The 27,383-nt window shown below is 35.7% G+C and overlaps 1 protein-coding gene across 1 annotated transcript in view; it reads right to left on the minus strand.

Annotated features, from left to right (window-relative positions):
- Positions 1 to 25,186, minus strand: part of LOC149793389 (fibrocystin-L-like) — a 151,923-nt gene extending 126,737 nt beyond the window's left edge. Inside the window, exons 1-9 of the mRNA XM_089968992.1 lie at positions 25,006 to 25,186; positions 24,484 to 24,600; positions 24,076 to 24,165; positions 18,918 to 19,157; positions 17,486 to 17,754; positions 16,264 to 16,328; positions 14,478 to 14,637; positions 4,678 to 4,807; positions 1,898 to 2,047 (exon numbers count right to left, since the gene is read on the minus strand). Of these exons, the coding sequence (XP_089825118.1) occupies positions 1,898 to 2,047; positions 4,678 to 4,807; positions 14,478 to 14,637; positions 16,264 to 16,328; positions 17,486 to 17,754; positions 18,918 to 19,157; positions 24,076 to 24,165; positions 24,484 to 24,600; positions 25,006 to 25,186 (1,402 nt within the window). The remainder of the gene's footprint in view (positions 1 to 1,897; positions 2,048 to 4,677; positions 4,808 to 14,477; positions 14,638 to 16,263; positions 16,329 to 17,485; positions 17,755 to 18,917; positions 19,158 to 24,075; positions 24,166 to 24,483; positions 24,601 to 25,005) is intronic.
- Between the last annotated feature and the right edge of the window lie 2,197 nt (positions 25,187 to 27,383).

Raw genomic sequence — 27,383 nt, forward strand, 5'->3', positions numbered from 1 at the left:
TAACAGAGAAGATTTCCAAGAACTTCACAATTTCAGCATGTTTGCATATGTAATTCATAATTTACTGTAGCATACACCTCTACTGTTTTACATCTTTAGCTTTGCCTAAAGAGCAATGAATTATTTATTTTCATCATGATCTATATGGAAAAGCATTTGGGTGACAGGGGATTGTTGTTGTTGTAGGGTTTAACACCATTTTTCAGCACACGATAGGCTATACATGGCGGCCAGTATTATTGGTGGAGGAAGAACCCAGGAAAACCTCGGAAAGAACCACCAACCCACGAGAAGCTACTGGCAAGCTTTCTCACATACCCACATTAGCCGAATCCGAGACTCGAACCCATGCAGACAGAAGTGACAGGGGATAGTTTTCTTTTCTGAATGATGCAACAAATATCCAAATGCTGCTTGATCAAAGTTGAAAACACAAAAGGAAGTTGGAGTGCCATATTGTTTTCTTTTAAAGGAGATGCATCACAATTATAGAAAACACTCACTTCATAATATCATTACATTCAGCAGCTGCCAAGTATGAAAATATTCAAACAGAATGTGAAAAACATCATCTTGTATACTTTTATATGCCGCTAATCCCCTAGCACAGCTTAATTCCCAAACAACTGTACAAGTACCACTCCACATATTAAAAGTTCATGTGCCAATATTGATAGTTTAACCATATATTTTGGTTATATGACTTGAAATGAGCACAGCAGAAACAATGCATTGTATTTAATTCTAAATAATAGGAATATAAGATTACAGGCCCCAAATTACAAATAGGTAAACATAATTAATCAACTGCCACTTCAACAAACAATGTAGTATTTTGCTTTTCAAATTTTCAATAAAAATGTACAGTAAAAATAGAAAAATTAGTCTTGAGAGACCACCCTTCTGCCAACAAAACTAACAGTCGCTCAATCTCCTTAACTTTATAATAAAATTTTTAATGAACACAAATAGATACCCATCTTCAGCAAACCAAATCATGATAAACTTACGTGTAGGGCAAGCACCCATATGATTCATACAACATATGTAACACAACTAAGTAAAGAGTTCCTTAACCTTCAATTCCAGGAAGGCTAAATTTGACTCATTATCAGCTTATACAGTATAGTGTAATGCCAGGCATTTACTCAAGCAAGTTTCTTCACCATTGCTGCTTTTGTACTCGCTAACAGAAGTGTCAGAACCTTGAATTTATTGTAACAACAATGCTTAGCAGCAGTAAAGATCAGAGCAAAAATTTCCTAAGTACTAGAAGTGTATGTGCAATTATTCACAAAGGGTAGCCTTCATTGGCAGGAATGGAGATGAATTGCAGAGAAAACAACACTGCATTCTATTTAATGTTAATCCTTGGCATTTAAACTCACTAGAATTTATATGGATATAAATATGAATATTTAAATTTAAGTAATGTATATTTGAAACTGAAGGAGTATTGTACTAAATTACTATTATGGATACAGCCAGATCAACTGATGACTGATGAGTATATCTACTCAAACTATTAACTTGCCAAGTATTGTATACATTTATATGTATGTATCAAATAATGGTTTCTACACTAAAAAAATAATATTAAATATGAAATAAATGTTTTAAGTAAATCATGTTCAATATGGAACAAGTTGATAACTATGTCAATGAATTCCTTGATTTTGTGCCACCGCAACCCAATCACACCCACCCCAATCTTGTCATGCCAAGAAGATACACATACAATATTTTCTTCAGCTAAGTGACTTCTTTGTCTCCAGCACAATAACTGTTACATAGCACAATGGTATGTTTTCGACCCCAATCATCATGCTATATCTGGGTTTCACTTTAAAAACATGCATATTTAAAAAATTTAAAAAGACTGTACACAGAAACTGACCTCTTTTGGAGTTGAAAGTGATCCTGTATTTGACACCGTTTGGAATACTTGTAGTTTCAACTGTGAAAGATTCAGTGATATCCAACCAGGGGAGATCATTCAGGGCTGACATAACATCCACATTACTTGCAGACTTGGGAGCAATTGGACCTGGGCCATAAAAACAAAATAAATGCTGTACATTTACTTTTATTTACCAAGCATACATTTTCATGAATTCTTTGGTTACAACAGATCAAAAATTTAAAAAAAAACACATAAACCTGTAAAGTAATGAAGACCACTTCTCCCATCAGTCATTCCCAATAATTTCAGTACACCCAAAATGCCATTTTCACAGGATGACAATAATTGATGCTCAAAATTAGAGCAATAATAATAATGGTGGCAATACTAGTAATATAAACATTAAAAGGAAATATTATTTATTTTTGATTATGAAACAGTAGTAAATGTTATATGTATGCTTTACCAGTGACAAATGGCAAAGTGAATTTGCCTATCATTAAATATGGTGGATAAAAGAAAAATCCAAACTATTACACTGTGTAATGGATCCTTTAAAATTTAGTCACAACACTCACTTTATGAACAGTATGATTTAGGTTTCATTCCTTAGTGAAAATGCAACAAGAGTTGTGACCCATTTTTTTTTTGCTGATATGTGCCATGAGCATATTCTACATTTTCAGTATGTAAATTATGACTGTGTTTAAGATTTTAAATCATTACTCTAGTATCATATTAAATTTATTTTATTTGTGGTTGAAAATAAGAAAGGATATTTCTTTATTTCATACTCCATGGTGCATGTATACAATCACATACACAGAAATGAAAACGGAAAGGTTTTCTGAATATAACAAATTCAATAAATTTGTTCCCTGCTGATTATGGTAAGGCAACCATCTGTTAATCTCAAAAGGCTACACAATTACAAAGTGTAATGGAAATTAAGACAGAAAATTGTTAGATCTCATAAACTGACATAGTCTTTGGGTTTGTTTTGTGTTTTGTCTTTTTGATTTCAGATTGCAGTGGCAATCATCTCTCCCACCATGAAAGATACTCAAATTAACATGACATGATGTCCAATGAATGTAAATGTTACCTTTCAAGCTTTCCCCACCCCCCATGAATCAATCTGAATATTCTTTTTTTATACTTCTATGCTGAATATAATTTTAAGAGGCTTCTTGTCCCTTTCATCTTCAAAGTGTTTTCATTCATTGGATGCCATTTGTTGAATATTCTAAAGCATCAGTTTCATCATCTAAAGTACTTGTTATGTATATTTGATTTAATTATATCTGATTTAATATACATTTATTTCAATTTAATTGTTTGTTAGTTTTTTTGTAAAAATTATTTTTCATTACATGATATTGTAAGGTAAATTTATTCACTAGAAATTATACTTTTTTTAGAAAACAGTTTGACCTTGACTGTTAGTTTATGACTGTTAGTTTATAAACACCAAGTGTTGATCTAAATCCTGACCTTGTTTCAGAATTTGTAGCATCCTTTGTAAACAAGTTCTATTTTATTTTCAAATGATTGGTTACTTCCAAGGTCATGATGGGACCTTGCCTTTAAGATATAAACAATTTTTTTTATTTTTTATTTCTTAGAGTAAAAATGATTGGTTTTGGTCAGGTCACACTGGGTAAATGTGATCTGTAACAAGTATTTGCTTCTATTAACTTCCAGAAGATGATCACGTGACCCTTGTTTACGTTTTAGAAAGCCCATATAACCCATGTTTTGGAGAATTAATCTCAGTAGAAGCTGGGCTTTTAAACTGTTAGTTGTATGTTGTGCTGTTTGGAGTTATTTCAAATTACCTGGTTTGGAGTTATTTTAAATTACTTGGATTCAAAAGGATTAATTCTGTTATTTTTCTGGAAAATACATGTGCTCATGTAATATTGTGAAACAAGAACAGTTTAAAAAAAAAAAATTATTCAGCTATCAGAAACCAGAGTGATAATTTTTATTTCTACAAGGAACTGTAGACTTCAACACTACAGATTGCAGCATATGTCGTCATCTTCCATCTTGGATTCTTCATCGGGATTAGAATGTGAAATCAGTAGAACATTTTGTTATTAGGACTACTCAACTTTTATTTTCAGATTATTTTTGGATTTGATTATATAAAACCGTAAGTTCATATTTTTTTCATTTTTACAGAATTTTTCCAGGGAAATAAATTATTGTATTTTTCAAAGCTCGTTGTTTTCACCCTTTCTTGTGTTACTGTTTATTCAAGCCTAATCAAGTGACATAAGATACTATAAAAGTTACACACTGGTTCACTGGCCAAATTCACTGACCCTAAAATGAAACTCAGATCTGACTGGTTCCCTGACCAAATCCACTGACCCTAAAATGAAACTCAGATCTGGATCAAACAAGGACAAGCCAGATTCTGGACCACAATGACTGTATTTTCATTATTTTTGCTATTATTCCAAAAGTCCATAATTTATGGGTCTCTTCAGTTAACAGTTAAATCATAAGGGTATGCAGGTCTACAACAGCCGCTACTTCAAATGACTGAAGAATGCAATATGATGTATCTGCTACAAATCAAAGTACCATAGTTTTGAATGTCAATTTGGAAGAAATTTCCCTGTGCAGATAATTTACATCTCACATATATGTTAAATAGGAATTATTCTCTCTCTCTCTCTCACTCTCTCTCTCTCTCTCTCTTGTATTTAAGTAATTTGTATCTGCTTAAAGGCAACAAAATATGTTGAAACTAATAAACTCACATGTGAACACTCCAAAGAGCCCAAGGCGGATTCTGACATTAATAAAGCTTCCTTTAACACTCTCAATAATCTGCACAACCTGAACCTCCTTGGTCTCAGCCCTTTTTGTGAAGTTCCTCAAATCTACACTCTGCATGGACACAAAGGGAAAAATAGCTCTTGTAAAATTGTAAAATACATAGTCTTATCTGTAGTATATATCCCTAAAGAACTTCATCCTTCAGCATCCTTTAGAGTGGAATCTGATAAAAAATATCTTGATACAAAAAGACAGAACACTACCATTTCAAATAAATTTAGAGAAATTGTTAACAATTTATAGTTCTTCTAAAACCAGTGCTAGAACAATGATTTGTCAGCATGCATTTCTTCTAATAACGAACATAATAAGTACTAAGTTTCACAGCAATCCCCTAAAATGCAATTTGTAATACCTCCTACTGAAATCAAAGGAGCACAAAGAACTCACAATATGTGCTTCTTTAGATGATGACTATAATATGTACCAAGTTTCCACGCAATTTACAAACCTTCAAGAAAAAGTGCAGAACTAGCTGTACTAAAAATGTCATATACTGCATTAAGCTACAAAATAAAAAAAAGACAATTACTCTAACAAAAATTGCTGGGCAAAGTGATTTTCAGGAAACGACCATAACATTTGTCAAGTTTCTTGGTATTTCCATAAAAATGCAAACAAATTGCTTTGTGCCACACATTTAACTCCAAGACAAAAACCGCACTAACTCAGAAAAGTGATTTGCTGATTTGTCATCAAGCAATGACCACAATATTAACCAAGTTTCAAAGCAACCAACAGAAACCATGGTACCAGTTGCTCCACTGTCACACACTTCATTAAGCTAAAAAATAAAGGGCAATCACTTTAACAAATACTGTAGGATCAAAGAGATTATTTATATGAACATTTTCAGGTGATGCAATATTATTAGACAATGAGAAGAAACTGTTACAGGTTAGCTTCACTTTCTGCACACTAGGTGGCCACCATTATACCTAGATGTAATCAGAGTTTATTTAAGTGAAACTTTAAAGGATACTTGCATTGCAGGGAAGAGTGGGGTTGATTATTTGTAATTTGATCAGGTAAATATTATCAGAGAAACATAATTTACTGAAAAATTTGTTTTCTCTATCAAATACACTACCTGATCATATTACATTAGGAGGAGGAGGAAATGCTGAACATCCTACCATTACCCGTGTCACCCAGTAAAAACATGATGGCTCTACTAAAGGATGAAATTCTCCTAAATTTATTATAGCACAACAGGCAAACATTTGCTTATACACATGCAAGGGAAGTCTTTGTCAGGATGCCATAGTTAATTATCATGTCACCCTTACATTTTTTAACATAATCCTTCAAAAGTGTTCAATATCACCCGATTCTAAGGTTCTACTATCAAAGAACAGAGTGTGATCACTGTCTGTGCAGCTACCCTGGTCTGACAAAGTTCAGTTCTCTACTTGGTAAGACCATGTCGTGCAGACAGAAAATGGAGAAAGTATTTTGGACATGCCATACAAATGATTCCAATGTGTCTTGAATTAAGACACCTGGCTCAAGGAAATTTTTAATATTTCGTTGGCTGAGATTTTCTCGTGGCATACATGCTTCTGAGAGTTCAGAGTAGACAAATTTTTGACTCCCTTTAACCAAGTGTCTAGCACACATGGTGTTATAAAAACTGGAGACACAGAAACCAATTTTTTGTAATAAAATATGTTTCTTCGAAAATACTTACCCAATCATAATACCTTAGGAGTACTACCACAACCTTGCAAATCCAGCCCTTCCAGATACTACTTGTAGCAAACAGGAGCTAAAAGTTATCTGCCGACCCATGTGGTGGTTGGGCAGAGTAATCCCCCTTACCTATAAGACTAGGCGGCAATGAGTATGAATATGCCAGTTATTACTGGAGCAGAAGGCATGCTCCCTAAGGATGTAACTGCAGGGAGGCTGGGAGGGTGTATGTGTATTATGATTGGGTAAGTATTTATGAAGAAAGATTTTACTATAAAAAATTGTTTTCTTCTTCAAATACGTTACCTAATCTTAATACTTAAGGAGAATAAGTAAGAGGTGGAGGGAGATACATTCCCTTACCCCAGAGATACCATCTCTGGTCCCCTAAGGTATTGAGACAGCTTCTAGTTAACCCGACTGGAGGAAACTCAATCTGTCTGGGTGCTGCTTCATAAAGGGAAAAAATTTACCTCCGTTAATTCAGCGGCAGTCAAGAAGCAGCATCTTTAAGAAGCTGTCAATCAACCTAGAAGTGTGACTTGTTGTGTTGTGGAGATAGGTCCTACCAGATCGAATTGGGCCCTTTGAGATGAGATATATCGAACTGGGCCCTTTGAGAAGAGATATCTTGGAGATAAAAGCAAGACAATGTGGACTCCGGTCTCCATCCTCCAGCCTAAATGATGCTGGTTAGAGAACAGTTTTGTTTGGATGCTAGGCTGGTGGTAACTGCCCTAACCTCATGAGCCAAGATGCATCAAAAATTTATTTGAGCTGGGGTTGTTTCCCTGTACGCTGAGCAAATAACCCAGCATGAGATAGTTTGAGCTGATATATAGTTTTGTCCTGATTTAAGAGGAAGAAAAAGGCACCTTGATGCAGCAGCTCCATTTGATTAAGGTACCACTTCAAAGATCTGACTTGGTCTTGTAAGTGGCCTTCAGTTGATTTGTCCAGGAGAAACAGAGGTCTCATGACAAAAGTCTGGTCACCCTTGGAAGGAAGACGGTAATTGGCAATGAAAGAGGAAGCGGTCATGAGTAAGACTGATCCATCTTGTCAGAACTGCAGGTATTTGGGGTCAGCAGACAAGGAATATATTTCACTAATTATGTCTGCTGTTGCTAAGGCCAAGAGGAAGCAGGTCTTGTAGGAAAGATGCGCCAGAGGTGCCCGTGCAAATGGTTCAAAGGGGGTCTTGTTCAGCCAAGTTAATACCCAAGATAGGTTCCACTTGGGGCAGAGGGTTAATGTTTTGGCCATGTTTACTCAAAAGTTGGGAGTGAATCAGGTAAGTCCTTATTTTGTCCGATATCTTCGTGTCCATGATGATGAAACGTGTCAGCTATGGTATTGATGCCTGGAGAGGTAAAATATGTTCGTTTGCACACCACTGGGTGACAATGTGTCATTTGCCTTTGTACGCTTTTAGAGTAAAGGGCCGTTGTGACATGATCCAGAAGTGCAGTTCAGGAACTAAGGACAGGGGTGAAACAACTGCTGTCATGGTTGTTTGAGTAGATGAGGGATGACCCAAATCTTTCACTGGATTTCTGACACAAGATTGATGACGTTGTTGATCCACAACTTCTACCATCAGAGTGGTGCGATGAGGATGAGGTGACAGGCAATTCCCTTTCTTTCTGCATCACTTTTGGAATCGGTGGTGTTGGAGGGTAGGCATATATGTTCAGGTTGTTCTAATCCAAGGATAGAGCTTTGACTGCCCATGCTTTTGGAACCTGGCTGGGAGACAAAAGGTTGGGAGTTTGGTATTCCACCTTGTCGAAAATAGATCCACCAATGGCCAGTCCCATCGGGTACAGATATGGATGAAAACCGAGAGACAAAGAGACCGTTCCATCTGAATTGATTGTTTCATGACAAGTCGGCTAGAACATTGAGGCATACCAGTATATGACAAACATGTGATTTGTTGTTGACCACACCAGTTTATAAATTCCCATAAAGGTCTGGGGATTTGGTTCCTCCCTGTCGTTGGAGCTAAGTGATTACTGTAGAGTTGGCAGACAGAATTAGGACTCCCTTGCCAGAGAGGTGCTCCTGCCACCAGTGAAAAGCTTGGACTATGGCCACCATTTCCAGAAGATTGATCTGCAGAAGTCGTTTGTGGGGAGACCATGCACTGCTGGCATCCGAAATGATGGTAGGAGATGAGCTGGCATCGGTATAAATTGTAATCTTGGGCAGTTGTAAGTGCAGAGGCATACCTCTTGTAAGCCAAGAAAGCTTGCTCCAAGGCTACAGATGGTGCCTCAGTTGTGAGCAGATGGTTAGATGGTGGTCCAGTGGACAAACTTTGGGTCTTCATTGAGACAGAAAAAGCATTTGTAATGGACACATAAAGAGGCAACCTAGGATGAAGAGGTCTGCTGCTGCATTGAATAAACCTAGGAGACAAAGGAATTCTTTTGCTGATAGGGTTCTCCTTAAGAGTAAAGAAGTCACCATGTTGTGGATATTTAATGCCCACATCTAATGGAGTCTAACCACATTTTCCTGTGTACTGAACTCCATACCGAGATGAACAAAATGTTAAGAGGGTACTAGGTCAGATTTTACGATAAAGCCCAGATTGGTAAGTGATGTGTCAAGGGATACCATGACTTGATGTAAAATAGAACTCACCTTATGTTTTTGAAATATATCGTCCTGGTAACTTGATATTGCTGCCATAGAAACAGTCCAGACATGCGTCATGACTTGATTCATGAGACGAGTGAAAACACAAAGGCTGATACTGAGACTGTTGTAGGAGAACCACAGGTACTTCCTGGAAGACTGGTGAATAGAGACATGGACGTACGCATCTTTACAGTCATGGCAAACTCTCCCTCCTGGATGGCATTTAGAATGTGACGTGGCGTTTCCATTGAGAACCTAGGAGCATTATTGAAGCGATTGAGGGCACTGAGGTCGATGACAGGGTGCAGAGTGCCGTTTGCCTTTGGAACCAAGAAAAGTCTGGAATAGAATCCCAGAGAGAGAGAGTTTCAAACAAGTTTTACCACCCTGTTCTGAAGGAGGTTGTCTATTTCCTGCTGAAATGTGCTGGCCTTGAGTGGATCCGATGGGATGTTGGTGATTGACGGAACTCTGGACAGAGGTGGAGGAGCATGAAACGTGATGCAGAGTCCATGTAAACCACTTGCAGAGTCTAAGTATCATTGTGGAAAATATTGTCCCATTCAACAGCAAAGAAAAGAAGTCCTCCTACTACCGGAATGTCTGGAAAGGGCAGATTGTAGACGGCATCATTTTTTAAGGGGATGAGGCTGTCGAGTGGAGAAACACTGAGAACAAAAGGCTCCCCTCTGTTTTATTAGCTTTGGTTTGCAATGGCTGTGGCTTACGCTGAGTCCGGTAGGACTAGCTTCTAGAAGTTTGTGTCCTATAGGTGGTTCTTGGATCCCTTTCCTGATTTCCTGTATTATCCCTGTAATGGCACTGTGGTGGCGGATTAGGGAAATTTATTTCTTTGGTGGCCTGCATACGAACCTCTTCAATCTGGTTGTTAAACAAAAGCTTGGACAATAAAGGCTGTGCACACTCTGACTTTAATGAGGTCTTTTAGGAAGGTGGAGGTTGGAAATACAGAATCCATTTCAGCCAATTGTAGATTGGTAGTGGCAGTGACGACATAATTTTTCCACTTGTTGGAAAATTGCCATGGAAACAAAGTCCAGTAGAGTGCCCACAGTAATGATGATGTGCACTAACTGTTGAGTATCATCGAAGGCTGCTCAGTCCATATGTATGGTGTACAGTTTGGACATACCCAAAGTGGAAATATCCTGATCTATTGCTGGGGTTCCAAGTTAAAGGCTGACGTGTAACAACAGTAGAAACACTGACAGAAGTGAGATGGAAGGCGTGTTTGTGTAAAGAAAGGTCTATTAATACTGCGATCCTACAATTGGTGGTGAAGACAGTTCAGAATGTCTGTAACTCACCCTGACTGCCGTAGTAACTTGAAGGCAGGCTCCTCCTTTTTTGTCATAAGAGCAACAGAAGCTGGGACTCTAGTCCAGTTTGGTGTTGGTGTATGGGGAGGTGGGCAAAACTCCAGGGGTAAAAGGCAGAATACTTCCTCAATGGAGGCCCAGAAGGTTGAATCTTCATGTGACATCGTAAAGTCCAGAATTGATAACATTCCTTAAGAACAAGCATCATCATCCTTAGGGGTACAAGGTGAGTCTGAAGAGTGACAAGATCTGCCCCCACTAAACTCGTAGTACATCCCAAATTAGAAACCATTACTTCCAGACAGTCATTAAGAATAGAGGCTCTTCCCGTGGCAGGCTGTTGGAAGACTGGTGATGTGATGTCTGTAGAACTCAGAGGAGCTAAAACAGGCATCATGCCAGAAGAAGTTGTGAGGATAAAAAAGTGTTGGAGCAATCCCTGAGTATGTCAATGTAGATCTGCTTCAACACACTGGGATAAGGGCTTTTGTATGATTGAGCCCTAAAAAGAGGATGTTGTTGCTGCACCTGATCACTTGAACATGGCCTAGACCAGTCGTAATGGAAATAGGCCATGTGTGTGGGAGGAGTATCATCCAAATCATGAAGAGAGGACAAATTATGGGATGTTTGACCCACGTAACCTGCCTGTATATCTGAAGATTGAGAGAGAAGTACTGGCTGTTGGTTAAACTCTTTCCCTCATTGCTTAGCAAGAGAAATAGAGTAAAGTCCAATAGGAATCACCAATAACTTTGGGTCTGGAGGAGGTGACTTGGGTACCGGAGCAGTTTCTGATCTTGTTGCTTTCCGACTCTTAGTGGTTGAAGGGACAGAGGTCGAGTTGTCCCCCTTTTCCAGCAAAAATTCCTGTACAGATGAAAGATCAGCTTCTAGACTGACGTCATCATCTTTTGAATTCCGCTTCTGTGCTTTGCCCATAGCTCAAACCTGTAAGTATAATGAGCAGAGAAAATAAACACGAGAGGCCTGTCACCTATCGGTACAATCGGTGCGAGCTAAAGCTTATCATTGGCCGAGTAAGTAATAATGTCAGTGAACCGTATAGAGGTATAATGCTAATGAATATACCACAACATGCCTGCACCTGTCTTTTTGGCTGTTGATAAGGCACAGAGCTGAGCAAAAGAAAAATTACCTGGAAAAATATGTGTTTGCAGACAAAATTTAGCCAATAGCCTGTTAGGGAGGTCAAAGATGTCATGGACAGGTATAATCATTGAAGCATGATGTCTAAATACTAAGACTGCCTAGGTTAAAGCTGAGAAAGCAATAAAGGTACTACATATATACATATATACATATATATTATATATATATATATATATATATATATATATATATATATATATTTATATATATATATATATATTTATATATATATATATATATATATATATATATATATATATATATATATATATATATATATATATATAAAATATATATGATATATAGATAATGCTACTTATAGGAAGGCTCAGAGACGGCCTATACATGTGCAAGTATACATTGAGCTAATGGAAGCATGGTGCCAAGGCACTAAAACTTTGGAAATAGAGATGGAGTATACGTTCCTTGAGGTGAAAGGACTCCTCCAACTGTAGGTATGCTTACAAGATGAAAATGGATGGCAAGGTCTTATTGAAAAGAGTGTGCTTGGCACAGCAATAACTGGTATATTCTTACTCATTGCCACCTAGTCTTATAGGTAATGGGAGATCACTCTACCCGACCACCACATGGGTCAGCAGACAACTTTTAGCTCCCTTTAGCTAAAATTAGTATCTGGGAGGGCTGGATTTGCGAGGTAATGGTGGTGCTCCTAAGGTATTATGACTGGGTAATGTATTCAAAGAAGAAAAAGTCTGGCCTGCCATTGCAGATGCCATCTATATACTCCTGATCATATCTGAGAGCATATATGTGATCCAGGAGCTTTGCCATTTATCCATTAAGGAAAGGAAATAGGATAAGCAGTTATTTGTTGATTGCCTAGCAACAGCAACCAGTTTTTAGCAATTAAACCAAGCTGTGTGTCAATGGTGAGTGAATGTAGCACACTTTCCCTTGTGCTATCAAGGAGCAAGTCAAGATGGCTGTTGAAATTTACATAAAAGATTATTTGGAGTCTATGGAAGACATCTTTGTATCATGCCAAAAAAGGTGTAAACAGGTTACAGCTAAGTATAATGGTAGCCACCTAGCATATAGAAAGGGACTCAGCCTGTAACAGTTGCTTCCATTTGTCTATATATCATATAGACAGGAAGAGATTTTTCATCTTCATCGGAAGGCTGTGTTAAGAGGTAATAGAGAAGTTATCCTAATGTAATGTGATCAGGTAATGTACTTGACAGAAAAAATCCAACATATAAAATTTAGTAAGAAAACTAATTTCTCATGCTTGAGTTAACATGCTCATAAGATACTTCTCAGTGCAGTAGAAAATTCTTTGTCACAGCCTTTGACCTTGAACCTAATATACTGGATAGAATATTCAGACAATGGAATGCTTAGTTTGCTTCAATCATTACATTTTTTATATATGAAAAATGAAGTTATTTGGGTGACATGATTGAACATTATGCTTTAGACACATCCACAAACTGGATTAAATGATAAAAATCCATTTTTACTTGTGTCATCATGTTTACAAGCCAATACAGCTGATTCAAGTCAAGACAAGTGACCTTAACATCAGTATCAAAGTGCGGACTATTAACTTGTTCATTAGAATGAAACTCAATACATACTCTGGTCAAAATTAATATTTATGTACAAATCTCTCTGTTCACATGATTCATAAAGTAAAAATAATGCAAGCAATGACCTCTGACTTGACCCCAAGTTCAATTAGATCTGTTGTTCACAAAAGTGTGGATGTTTTTAGTCAGATATGCACAACTGCCATTCAGAATGATGTAAATATTGCAAGTGTCTAAATGAAAACCCTTTGCCAATGCCATAATTTATACAAAAAGTAGTGATAATATTTCTGAGATGGCTGTGGTCAGACAGAACTAACTAGTACGTATTGCTTTTGTGTTTTAGTGAAAACCACATGTTGATATGACTATCTGTTCAAGAGAAGCAACCATATGAAGATTATCAGGATGGTCATGAAAGCAGACATTAGGCTCCATTATCACTTTTAGCATCATTTTAATACAGGGACAACTATTGCAAGAGAGAAACAGCTGTTTGTGTTTAAATATCAGTATAGCCTTCCATTCTGGAGAAGTAGCTAACAAGATCTGCCAAATTCTGTGAGGTCAGATTGGTATAATTTTCATTTAGGACTAAAAAACAGACTAAGAGGTGCTTTACTAAAAAAAACACGTTAATACATTCATCCTTTAAATATCACCAATGACAACAAGATTTTCAAGACGGCCACCATAACCAACACGATGGAAGTGAAATCAGCACAACTTTTATTTGTGACCAACTAGATATCCTAAGAAGTAGCCATAACAAGATTTTCAAGATAGCCACAATACTGACCATATTGTTGATTATACTGTTTGCATTTAGTAGCAATATGACATGATCAGAAAGAAGTCTTTTGGTGAAAACTTCACATACCATAGCAGACTGGACATCCTTTTAAAAGTAGCAATAAAAGGTTTGGTGGTCATGTTTGTGTTTATGTACTAGGATTTACTGGCACAAGAACACACCACTGGCTATGTGCTGCTACTTAATAAAGAAGTCTTGAAAAGGTAAATGTAATGGATTTTCAAAATGTTGCTGTGATATGCATAATGGAAGACCAAGGGGCACCATTTTCCTTTAGGATCAACTAGACTTTGGGATTAATCTGCCTAAGTTTTGGTGCCAGTCATACAAGTAGTTTGAGAGGAGAAAATATAATTTGTGCATAGATGCTAGACAACAGGCCATCATATAAGATCTTCTGGTCCTTGACCAGTAGAGATGAAGAAAAGGGTGTGGGGTTGGAGTTCATCACTTCAAGATTAGTAAACTGGTCAGAATATGGACATATCTTCCCTCACCTGGATCTCATCCAATACCATGGAGGTGACCCTTAATCTCTGTCGCTCCTGTTTCACATTGCCAGAGTATACACTTGTCAAGGTTGTGTTGAAAAATTTGGCCCCAACCTGAACGGAGGAACCACTACCAGAGTCTAAGTGCAATACATCCAGGAAGTAGCTAGGAAAGTGAAATAAAACTTTGAGCTAAGTGGTGAAATATGCTTCAATAAATTACAATATCTCCAGATATAAAAAAAAAAATGTGAATCTAGCTAGAAATTCAGGTTTTCACAAGATTATTAACTATGCTTCATATATTTAAAGCACATATTTCTTTTAAGAATTTCACAAACTTCTATTTTGTAAAGATACTTAATTTTAAACCTTTGTGCACATCTAATGACATTTAACATTGTAATTCACTGTAGTTATGAATAGGCTGGTTTTCAACTTGACAAAGACTAAACATGTGTAAAAAGAACACACATGCCCCATTAAGGTGCTAAAAACTGGACAGACAAGCACAACTCTGTATGCCCTACTACAGCCATGGTGAAGCATAAACAAATAACCAAACAAGTTGGTCCAATAATATCTGTGTTACATGCAAATTTGATATCATTCAATAATGTAAGGTCTCTATTTCAATTTTCAACATTTTTTATAAAAGTAAAACAAAAAAAACAAAACATACCATTTTTTGTCATTGTTCACGTATAATACTGAATAGTGTTTGAACTTGATAATCAAAGCTTTATGTTGGTTTAAGATAAGGATCAAGAACACCTTATATGCATGTATACAATTTCTACTTTAGTATACAGTATAACATTGCTGTAACTTTTAAAATAGGTACTGAAGTTGCTTCAAACTAGACCTATTTCAGGTACATTTACAACACAAAGGGTCCCATTCACTATAATTTGATTGGCAGAACCTTACATGATAATGTGGGACACTGCAAACGAAACTCATTAAAAATCTAAATGATAATGTGGGACAAGGAAATTTAAACTCATTCAAGGTTTTCTCAATATAAAGGTGCCTGACATATAGGTTGAAATCCAACAATCTTCTGTAAAAGTGATCCCTCTGAAAAGTTAGAAAGATAAGGGGCCTTAACTCTTGTAAATGATGTAACGGAGTGCTCCTAATCTAACACAATCAATTTCTCGTCAATATAAAGTTGCATAAAACACTTGGTTGAAATATGAAAAATTTGCTAAAGAAAGGCTGTGACATGCTGGAAATCACTCATTTAAGGTCTTATCAAACTCCTGACCAGAAATCACACCCTTTTGATGTCCAATCAATATAAAAGCTTCATACCAAATTTGGTTAATTTTCCAATAATTCTCAGTAAAATTATCTTGTGGAAAACAATTGTTGATGGATGGATCTGATTATTATAGGACTCCACCAACATCATCAAGATGAACCCTAATAATAAAGTTATAATGAAAAGTCACTTTATACTCAACATGAAGCCATGTCAAATACTCCAAGATTAATAATAATAACATCAGAATTATCATAATTTAACACCAATAAGTTATAATCTATCAGGATTTTCCTGCCGCCTAAGTTAATCAAACTCCAGAGTTTATCAGTAAAAATAAGAATGTGTCAAAATAAATTAAAAGGTCATGTCATTAAATGGTTCTTGAAGTATAATGGAAAATAACAAGAAATCAAATCATGAAAGCAATGGTTTGTGGAAGTACAATAACAGAGTCAGATGTAACTGAATTAGTATTTAATAGTCTAAAGGAGATAACAGCAAGTTCCATCTATACAATAGTACCTTTTTCCTTTGATCAAAGTGAAGCGAGCAGAGCTTTGTTCACCTGGAAAACTTGCAACGAGCACCTGAGCAAATGAAAACAATTTGTTATTTTTTATTAAACATAGATGTATAATATGACCATGTTCTGCTGTCACATAATGCTAAATTGAAGATCAGGCTCTGTATTCTCAAAAATTTTTTCCCCCAAGACATTCAAGCTCAAAGTCTAATAGTTATAAATTCTACAACTTTGATTAGTATAAAGTCAGACTCACAGAAATCTCAGATCTTATTTCTGGTTTCTCTACTAGCATGATAAATTTAAATTAAAAAGGACCTACATGAACCAGCGATATGAACTTGATTTTCTTCTTCAAATGTTTTTTCAAGAATTTGGAGCCTAGGTCTGTTAAAAGCAAACAGCATAGGCCCTGATCAACCAGTAATTTTGCTATGGCATTTCTGGGTCTGCTCTACATTTGGGCTACATAAAAATTAAAACTGTACAGTAGTCACCTTATCAGTACAGCATATCTGGACTTTGAAAGAAGGAAATGACAAATTCCAAGGAAAATAGTGTTGTATTATTCAGGTCTTGCTAATTCTGCCTATTCAGCAAGTCAGCAACATAAAATTTTCCAAATATGACAATTTGCACTAGTCATATTAAACATATTTAACAATTCTACTATTACCAATTACAAACTTTTCACAAATTTAGTAGCTTCCATATAATTGCAAACAAATGTATGCTTGCAAAATAGTTTTTTAATTTAAAGTAGAAAAAAGACAGTACTTCTAAGACACTATTATCCATCATTATTGCCACTCTTTCATCACACTGCTTATTTCAAATAACATTTATGAAGTATGCAAGATAATTTCAACTTTTTACTGGGCTTATTTCCTAAATTTCATTTGAAATGATCACTCTGTAATATCTTCTATTTATGAATGGGGTTTAACACAATCAAAACAATATAGAGCTAATTAGAAGTTCCAAAATTTAGAAAAATGTTAAGAAAACTTGACGAAGATAAGGAATTCCAAATAAACAAAAACATGAAGTCATGCAAGAAAAATGTAAAGATGTTAAAGAGCTGTATAAGGTACATAAAATAAACTTAAAAAAAAAAAGATGTAAAATAATTTATAATCAATGAAAAAAATACGAATTCCCTGTTATATCTAATGCAACAAGAATTATACATATTCTCTTGATATTAGAGTCAAATATTACCTTTCCACTAGATGGGCCAGTCTGACTAAAGTAAAGCTTGGCTTGACCAACACATTTCATAAAGAACTGGTACTGTCCATCATGAGGAGGTATGAAATAGCCAGACAGGCGAGACACAAAATTATCAAAATTCGGATCCTCAAAATGTGCGTCATCAGCAATACCAGAATGATAATCAGCAGCACTTGTGCTGAGGTTCCAGATTTGTTCCAAAGTCTGAAAACTCTTCTGGGTTGCACTCCAGTATTCTAATTTTAAGCCTCGACCTCCTACAGTAAATAAACATGCATATAAAGTATAAGACTTAGTAAACAAATACTAATACATACATGTGTTCTACAAAGTGTAATCAAATCAAATGCCATCGATGAAAAATAGGTGGCTTTTTAAAAGTTATAATTGTGTATACTTGCATGTAAGTTAAGTCAAACTGCAAACAACAAATATCCTGATCTAATATAGCATAATGCACCTGCAGATTAAGGTCTATGCTGTTTACTCCTGACAAACTGCACAGAAATATGCCAGGGCAATATGTGATGGCAGATCTGGATCTGTGCAGTTTGTAATTGGACTTGTCTTATAAGCAAGTATTTAAAATAAGTCTACAAGAACTTCACATACTAACTTGAACTGAGCAGGTATAGCTATATAACACTATCAAAATCTGAACATGTCTAGGTTTAATGGCACATGCTAACTTGAACTGAGCAGTGTATAGCTATATAACACTACCAAAATCTGAACATTATACTATACAGCACCAAAAAAGGTTAAGTTCAAATAATGTAAAAAAAGGAATTGCAACAATAACAAAAATTAAAAAGATAATCCCTTCCAAATAAATACAAAACAAATCATTTAGTACTTCAAGAAAAGCATCAGTTTTAGCTTTTAAGGACATCAGATATAAATTTAAAAAGCTATTTTTTTACAGGAAGTTATGTTGCTCTGTGAATATTGGCCAGATCAATTTAATATGTAAGAAAAATGAATTCCACTACCTCCTAAGTACAGCCTACATGAAACAATGAAAATAATTCTTACTGTACAAGTTGACAAAGGGAAGAAACTCTTACCCATTACCTCCCCTTACCGTCAATAGATGGCCACCCATCAACTGCATGTTTACCATATCAACTAAGATGTTCACACTTGTGGGGAGGTGTTGGAGGGTTGTGTAGTAGCGTGATGTAGTTAGTATTCTCAAAGAAATAAAATTTACAACAAAATCTGCTCCTTTCTTTGAATACATTCCTGGATCACATTACCATTAGGAGAATAGGTAATAGGAGGAAGAAATTCTGAACGTTTTACTTCTACCAAGCATATAGCACCATTCTAGCTGGGAAGAATGGCTGGATTCCCTATATGAAGGATAATCAGCTCACCTAACATGACATCATGTGTATTTGAGCAGGCTCGGCCTCACCAGGATTGTCCTGAAGATATCTATTATCAAGCAAATTATTCACCCAGGACTTGTCCAAATTGAGAGCATTCAAAATCAATTTGCATTTCTGATCCCTCAATTTCTGTATCATTTTGGTAACAAAGCCAGGTGGGATGTAGGAATGGGTACAAAACCCCTCTGAACTGACGGATGGTACATCCATGGCCAGGCTTCTGGATTCAGAGATCAGAGAGACAAAGGTTGGAAGTTTTGATTCCACTGTATATCAAAAAGTCTATCACTAGACACCCCAAAAATGCACACATCCGCTGAAAGACCGATAAGTTGGACCACTTGATGTGAAGAATCTGGCCCCTTCTTGACAATGAGCTGGCCAGGACAATTAGCCTGCCAGGAATTTGCCTGATCTGGATGGTTATCTTTAGATGAGAGTACCACTGTGCATAAATTTCCAAACCCTTCCTGTCCCTGCATCCTACTTTTGAGAAGGTAGGTCACCACCACCAAGGAGTCCAACATGATAAGGACAACTTTCCTGTAGAACTGATTATTCCAGAAATGAAACACATTGACCATAGCTATTTCCAAGGGCTGATGTGAAGCATGGCAACCGGTGGGCTTTCCAACCATACAAAATGGTTTCTGTACATACCATAACTTCTGGTTGGAGCTTTTCAAGGATTCCTCCTGTGAGCCAATGTTTGTTGCAACAATATTGCAGGAAAAAGTATTACTTTGCTAGTGATCATAAAACACTGATGAGTCAGCCAGAAGAGGGTAGTCACTGGGCCATGAGGGCCATCTGCAAAAGGGCACATAAAAAGGTGGATAAAAAGAAAATCCATTGTCACATTTAATAAACCACGGAGTTGTACAAACTCTATGGCTGAACACCAAACCTGTTGGAAATCAACTCAATGAGTTCAATCATCCTTGCCATGTGTACATAAGACAAGAATGAGGTTTGTCAATAACTTCATACCCAGGTTAACAAAAAAAAAAACATGGGAAGTGTTGCAATCTGACTTTTACTAGTTCACTAAAAAGTCTAGATGACCTAAAACAGAGAGGGCACTCCTGCCATTCAATAAAATTGAACTATTACCACCCTCTCACAGTAGCCTGGAATAACTCCCAGTCCTGCTTATAAATTGGAAGCAGGTGTGGATCCCATTTTTCTTTTAGAAAAACAAAACAACACACAGGCTCCTGTCTGCTGAATGTGAATAAAACTGTGATCCAAATAGGTAAATAAAACCTCAATATATCCCTCATTTTGTACTTGAAAACAGCAGTTAAAAATTTGAATCAGCATCATGAAATTCACTACTATTTTCTTTAAAACAAATTCTCAGTCAATTTTAAATAATATAAATTGAAATTTAAATAAATTTTGATCAATTAAAAATGTTAGGAATGCCAACTGATGGCAACACCTTAGAAAATGAATACTAGTTAAACAAGTTTTATCAAGTGAAATTCATACTTTAGTTTTATTGTTTAATTTGGTTTCAGTCTAATCAGCATAAATACAATATGCCCTCTTGTTTTTAAACATGAAAAGTGTCACTTGACAATCACAGTGATGCCTGTGAGCATTTCTGTGAGAACTTAAATTAAGTATTGTCTGTGCTTTTACCTCCAACTTAAAAAGTGATGGCTGCATTGTTACAATCAATTAAAAGTTGTCCTACATTACATTATCATGTCAATTAGTCTTTTATATCAAATCTTTTGTATAAATTGAATCATAGGGGAAGAATAAAAGAAGTTAAAATCTAAAGGCCTACATAAGAGTTAGTGCTAATGGTTGTGTGTTAAGTCAATTCATTTCAATAGACTAATGAACACTGTGAATCTTAACAAGATTTTTCACTCATCTCTTTGTGTTCTTCCTCAGATCCCTTCTGATCATCATCATACATGGCAACCCCTGGCCAGTAATCCAAGTGGACAAAAAGAGTAATCCACATATAACACGATAAAAATTCAATGAGCATATGTACAAAATGATTTATTTATCCATCTGGACTTTTAACATCAATTACTGCTTCAAGTTTCTGTATATAATGCTTTAGTTTTCATACATAATGCTTTGAGCTTTAAAAAGCAACAGACTCTCATATTGCATTTCAAAACACTTTGTACCAGCTGATTGTTGTTGTTGTAGTGTTTAACGCCATTTTTCAGCACACGATAGGCTATACATGGCAGCCAGTATTAATGGTGGAGGAAGAACCTGGGAAAACCCCGGAAAGAACCACCGACCCTCGAGAAGCTACTGGCAAGCTTTCTCACATATCCACATTGGCCGAATCCGAGATTCGAACCTACGCAGACAGAGGTGAGATGGCAATGATCCGTAACGGAGAGCGCTTTAGACCACTCGGCCACTCGTAGCCCTGTACCAGCTGAGACTATGAATGTTTTGCACACCAGTAGAGTACTAAGTGCTGGCCATTACAGAGCCTGGATCTGAATTCAGTTTTATTTTTGTGAACAAAACTTAACAATCTCTCACAGTCAGCATTAGAATGATAAAGAACCATTATTCTTTTCATAACCTGATGAAGAAGAGGAAATTTTTATCTTACAGTTATTGGGTCTTTAAGCTGAGATATAAGATTTAAAAAATCAACTCTGTCTGCATGAAGTACATTGTCAGGTAGAGTGCCAACTTGATACTTCAAGAGTTCTCCTAATTTATGAGCAGCCTTTCCTGCAGCATGGTGCATCATATGACAGAGACAACCTGATATGTACAATGATGGAGACATTTTTCAAAATACAGCATGCAAGTCATTTATAAATTCCAGTCATTACTGATGCAGTATCAGCTGAAAACCCCATATAGTTCTGCCAACTTATGTTTATTCAAAGCATTATCAAGCAAATAAAAAAAATGTTTTCTCCAGTGGAATATACTGTTAATTCTGGTAATGAAAAAAGAGCACTATGACTTTGCCCTTTTCGTTGTCAAAGTCTCTTACACAGACTGGGCACAACTTTTTGTCGTAATCACTACTCCTGTCTGTTGCAATACTAAATGGCCCAATTTTCATGGCTTCAGCAATTTTAAGTGAAGTATCTTCTACTAAACACCAATATTATATGATTTTGTTCTTGCACATGCATATTTTCTGCAATTTTGGAATCGGGGAAACATCCGTTTGAACAAAGGACCAATGTAGTCTTCTACTGATAGGGGTGTTCTATTAAGAACTCGGTAGATAACAACTCTGTATTTATAAAATTCATATCCAAAATTAAGTTCTGCTGTAAAAAAGAAGTTACCTTAGTATTGGACTTAGTAAAACAAGCTAATTCAAGGTTTCTTTGTACTACCACCATGATAAATATTAAAATCCTTTCCGCGTAGTCTGCAAAGGGCGTGAAGCTGCCCTAGAATGGAATGGTGTATTGTGTAATTCACGTATTCATCTGTGAATCAGTTTTTCATCTTTTGCTAATCCAATTTGTGAAATTATTTGAAAAATATATTTGCTCTAACACATGCATTGACTAGAATAAATCTGACTTGACCTTTAGCACCAAATACCTATAGACTGGTTCTGTACCAGATATGAATTAGAACAAAGACTCTGCGAGCGAAGATTAAGAGTTAGAAAACCAGTCTGTTCTCTCCTAACTAAGCCATACAGCTGCTATATGTGTGTGTGTGATTTAGATTTTTAACATAGCTTTAACAATTTTTCAGTCATATTGCTATGATGTCTGCAGTGTGACAGTATATAGTGATGTCTAGCACTGGGGCATCATGCCACAAACATGTAGCAGGATGTCCCACCCAGTCACATTATCCTGACACCAGGCCGACCAGGCCTAACACTAACCTCTTAATGCTGAGCACCAAGCAAGGCAGCTGTAAGTACCATTTTTGTAAGTCTATGGTATGACTTGGCCGGGGTTCAAACCCATGACCTAATGCATCGGAGGTGAATGCTCTAAGCACTAGGCCAACGGAGTGGTCACTATAAATAGAAACCGAGGTCAAAAGTAGAAACCAGCATGTTTCTTTGAAATAGGGCAACTGCTATAAATAGAACATAATACTGTTAGGAAAGTGCATGTAAGTCTTTGGACAAGCATACTCTTATGTCGTAGTTACACTAAAGACATCTTTTCTAGAATATGGCCTGTGGGATTAATGGGATGTTAATAAAAATGAGAAAACAAATTATTAATTTTTTTTGGAGAAGGATACAATGTATACCAAAAACACGTAATCCGAATATAGTTACACATAAGGTGTAATTTAGTGGAAAAAAATAAGCAAAATGATTATGCCAAAAGCGTAATGGTTGGCATGTATGCATCATGCACGAACGCTACATGAAGATGATGAACATTTTTTGCAAGCAAGACATGTTTCAAGTGTCTTCATTAACTTAAAATCTTGCATTTAATGATCATCATCATTATTGTTTAACTGAACTGACACAAAATTAAATGGAAAAATATTACACGAAAGTGTTCTCAAATCTAAATTACAAGTCATTATTTAAACAAGCAAAAAATATATGAATTGAATACAGAAAAAAGCAACCAACAATACATGAAACTGTATTAGTGCTAGAACACAAAGGTACCAATAAATAAAGTCAAGAACTGTGAAAAAATTTAAATATTTATTTAAAATAAAAAATTATTTCAACATGTAGCAATACATTATTACACACTACTTGACTGGCTTTCTAGATGGATGGATTGAAATCATGAAAATATTCAAGGATTTCAGGAGATCTTATAGTACTATGCTGATAGTCTCGAGGAAAGCTAAAAAATGGTAAACGTGAAGTAGATGGGTAGCCACCTAGCAGTGGTAAAGGGATAAAAACGGGAAACAGTTTCTTCCCTTTGAATGACATATAGAAAAAAGACAATTTCTTTCATCTTTAAGACAGGCTAGATTTGGGAGGTAGCAGAGTTTGTTTTTCTGATTAATGTGATCAAGGAATATAGTCAAAGGAGAATGCACTCAAAGCAACATTCAACCATGTTGCTGAATGTATAAGATGAACTGAAACTCTAACCACATTAAGTACCTTCTCTAAACCTGATTTCGTACATTCAGCAACATTTTCCAAATTAAATACTGTAATATGATGGAATGACTAAATCATCACATAAGTACAGTGGTTGATTAGTATTTTACCTGTAAACTCAGATCCCAGGTCAGATGGTTTTGCTGCAAGCTCACATGTAAGGTAGGTATCCTTCACTTTTCTGACTACACATTCAGTTTCTAGAGAATAGTTAGAAACCTGATTTAAGATTAGAAAACAATTTGGGCTTAATCAGACATATTTTCTATTTGTATTCTATCTGAACTCAACTGCTTAAATAAATAAGCTGACTTCAAGTTTTATAAATATTCAAGCATCAAGTCAAATTTTCACAACATCAGTCTTTCTGGCTTAGAAAACATGAATGCTGAATGGACCTCAAATTGTCAAATACATTAAATTAATAGTAAATAATATAAATAATTAAAATTGCTTTCATGCTTTCTGCAAGAATGATATTGTATAAATTAACATTTAGCACATAACACTGTACTTACCTCCAACATAGGCCCTGGTCTTTGCATATGGCGGACGCTCATCAAAGTGCTTGCCATATATGGTCAACAGCAGGCCCCCTTCTGTGCTACCTGATGTAGGAGAGATGAATGTGCTTTCTGAAATAAAAATTATCTAGTGTCATTCAATCAATCTATAATCAAAAACAATGATGAGCCATCCAAGTTAAGGGTACTTGTGCATTTCAGCGCCTACATCCATAACAAAGATACTCATACATTCAGCACCAACATCCTATCAAGTGTACTTGTACATTCAATACCTACATCTTTATCAAGGGTACTCATACATTCAGCGCCTACATCCTTATCAATGGTACTCATGCATTCAGTACCTATATCCTATCAAGGGTACTCATGTATTCAGTACCTACATCCTATCAAGGATACTTGTACATTCAGTATCTACATCCTTATCAATAGTACCCATACATTCAGCACTAACATCTTTATCAAGGGTACATGTACATTCAGTACCTATACCCTTATCAAGGGTACTCATACCTTCAATACCTACATCCTTATCAAGGGTACTCATACCTTCAATACCTACATCCTTATCAATGGTACTCATACATTCAGCACCTACATCCTTATCAAGGGTACTCATACATTCAATACCTACATCCTTATCAATGGTACTCATACATTCAGCACCTACATCCTTATCAAGGTACTCATACATTCAACACCTACATCCTTATCAATGGTACTCATACATTCAGCACCTACATCCTTATCAAGGGTACTCATACATTCAATACCTACAGCCTTATCAAGGGTACTCATACATTCAGTACCTACATCCTTATCAAGGGTACTCATACATTCAGTACCTACATCCTTATCAAGGGTACTCATACATTCAATACCTACATCCTTAATTTCCCTCTAACATGATTAAATACAGATACATTTCTATTATCAAGTCACCTCTTAACTATCTCAAGAAGCTAAGATGTAAATTTAGCCATTTCTTAAAGGTGGACACCAAAGTGGAATGACTGGTCATATATTAATTTTATTGAAATATAATTAAATTTTGGCTAATGTAATAAGAAACGTTGTCTGTCCATTTAAGTTTCAAAAGTTGCAACCATACAAAGATTCACTGATCCAGCCCTATATCTACCCATACAATAGTGTTATATCCAAATTCATGCTATAACAAAGCAAGCTATAGCTGGGTTACACTGTACCTATAGAGATGTGTGAATAAATCATATCCTTCCTGATGAAAATACCTGATACAGATGGGATGGTCAGTTGTTGCTAAATTAAGATACCTGTTCCTGGAAATGAAATCTGTATTTATGCCGCTTACTTAAAAATGAAACAAACACCTAAAAGATACTAGATTTACCTGTGTAAGCTTGAAACATAGCAATCTTGTCATAATTGAAGATCTTCAATACAGTGCTTTCTGGAAGAGATCTGTAATGTAAACCTAGCATTTAGAAAACTCACAACAACAAATGATCAAAAGACTAATAATAAATTTATATATCCCTCAGAGAGTTGCAATTAGAGAAAAGAAAGTATGTTTATGATCTTTTCTTGCCACTGCCTTTTGCATTGCCAGCGACCTTCTCGCTATGTCTCAGATTATTCTTCAATTTGATAATTTTAGTAGAAAAATATGCCTCTCTGCACATATCAACAGAATATCAGTACCGTAAACTACTTTACTGATGACCGCTATAATTTAAGAATTTCTCAATGTCAACCTATCTAGTGGTGAATTAATTTCATGGACTGATTACCAGTACTCATATTTTTAAATCCCTCTTATAGCAAGACCCTCTCCCTTCCCTTTATCTTAAATAATAAATATTAAGTTATACAACTCATTTTCAATTCAAGAATAATCCCAGTCACCATGTCTATTAATTTTTTTCCATGCTCATGTTTTCTGAAACAACTGGGTCAACCAATTTTACTTATATTCTAATGTTTGGGGTGTAGAAAAAAGTGCCTACAGCCGTGGGCTATAAGAATGCATGGTCTGGGCTACCATAAGCTAACTTCAGGTAGCCCAGTAGCAACTACACCACTCCCTCATTTTAGCAAATCCTGGTATCTGATGAATCAGCTTATAATGTGGAAGCAGGTGTTGATCCCATTTTGTTCAAAGAAAGAGCACAAAATTAGATCCAAGGTACTGTTTAAATTAAAAAAATTATTATTGAAATTGGTACATGAATGCTAATTGTATATTAATATATCTTGCTTGTTTTATTATCAACTGTTAATATTAACCAAAATTTGTTTCTCTTGCTATCTTATGGATATAAATCAAAGCCACAAGGTCAAATTTGTGTAGTTAATTACTGTCACTTAAACAGGAAGAAAACTTACAAATTTTAAAATTGAAAGTTTGCTCTTTTCAATATTACCTTCCAAGGGGTGCCTCAATTATGAAACTGGCATTCATATTACCTGTTGAGAAAAAGAGATAAGGCTTAATGATTCTAGCAACTTTGAAACATAAAAACCATATATATTTTTTTAAAACACACACCTCTGCATGAAAAAATGTCAATGTGATTTAAAAACCTTCCTCCCTGCTTTATTAAAATTTCTGACTGACAACTCTAACATTTTTAAATTTCTGATCAATGCAAAATCGAGAATTCAAAGACAAAACGTCACTCCAACTTTCAAAGCAAATAATAAAAAAATTCCATTGCCAAGAGAATTAAGATCACAAACACACATGAAACATTCACATATGTACATTGATTAATGATGAATAATGTACATTGATTAATTACACATAATGTACATTAAGTATGCATAATGTACATTGATTAATTACACATAATGTACATTGATTATGCATAATGTATATTGATTAATTATGCACTGTACACTGATTAATT

The sequence above is a fragment of the Sinohyriopsis cumingii genome, chromosome 8 (genome assembly GCF_028554795.1).
Source record: "Sinohyriopsis cumingii isolate HCF-2022 chromosome 8, ASM2855479v2, whole genome shotgun sequence".
Classification (NCBI taxonomy): Eukaryota; Metazoa; Mollusca; class Bivalvia; order Unionida; family Unionidae; genus Sinohyriopsis; species Sinohyriopsis cumingii.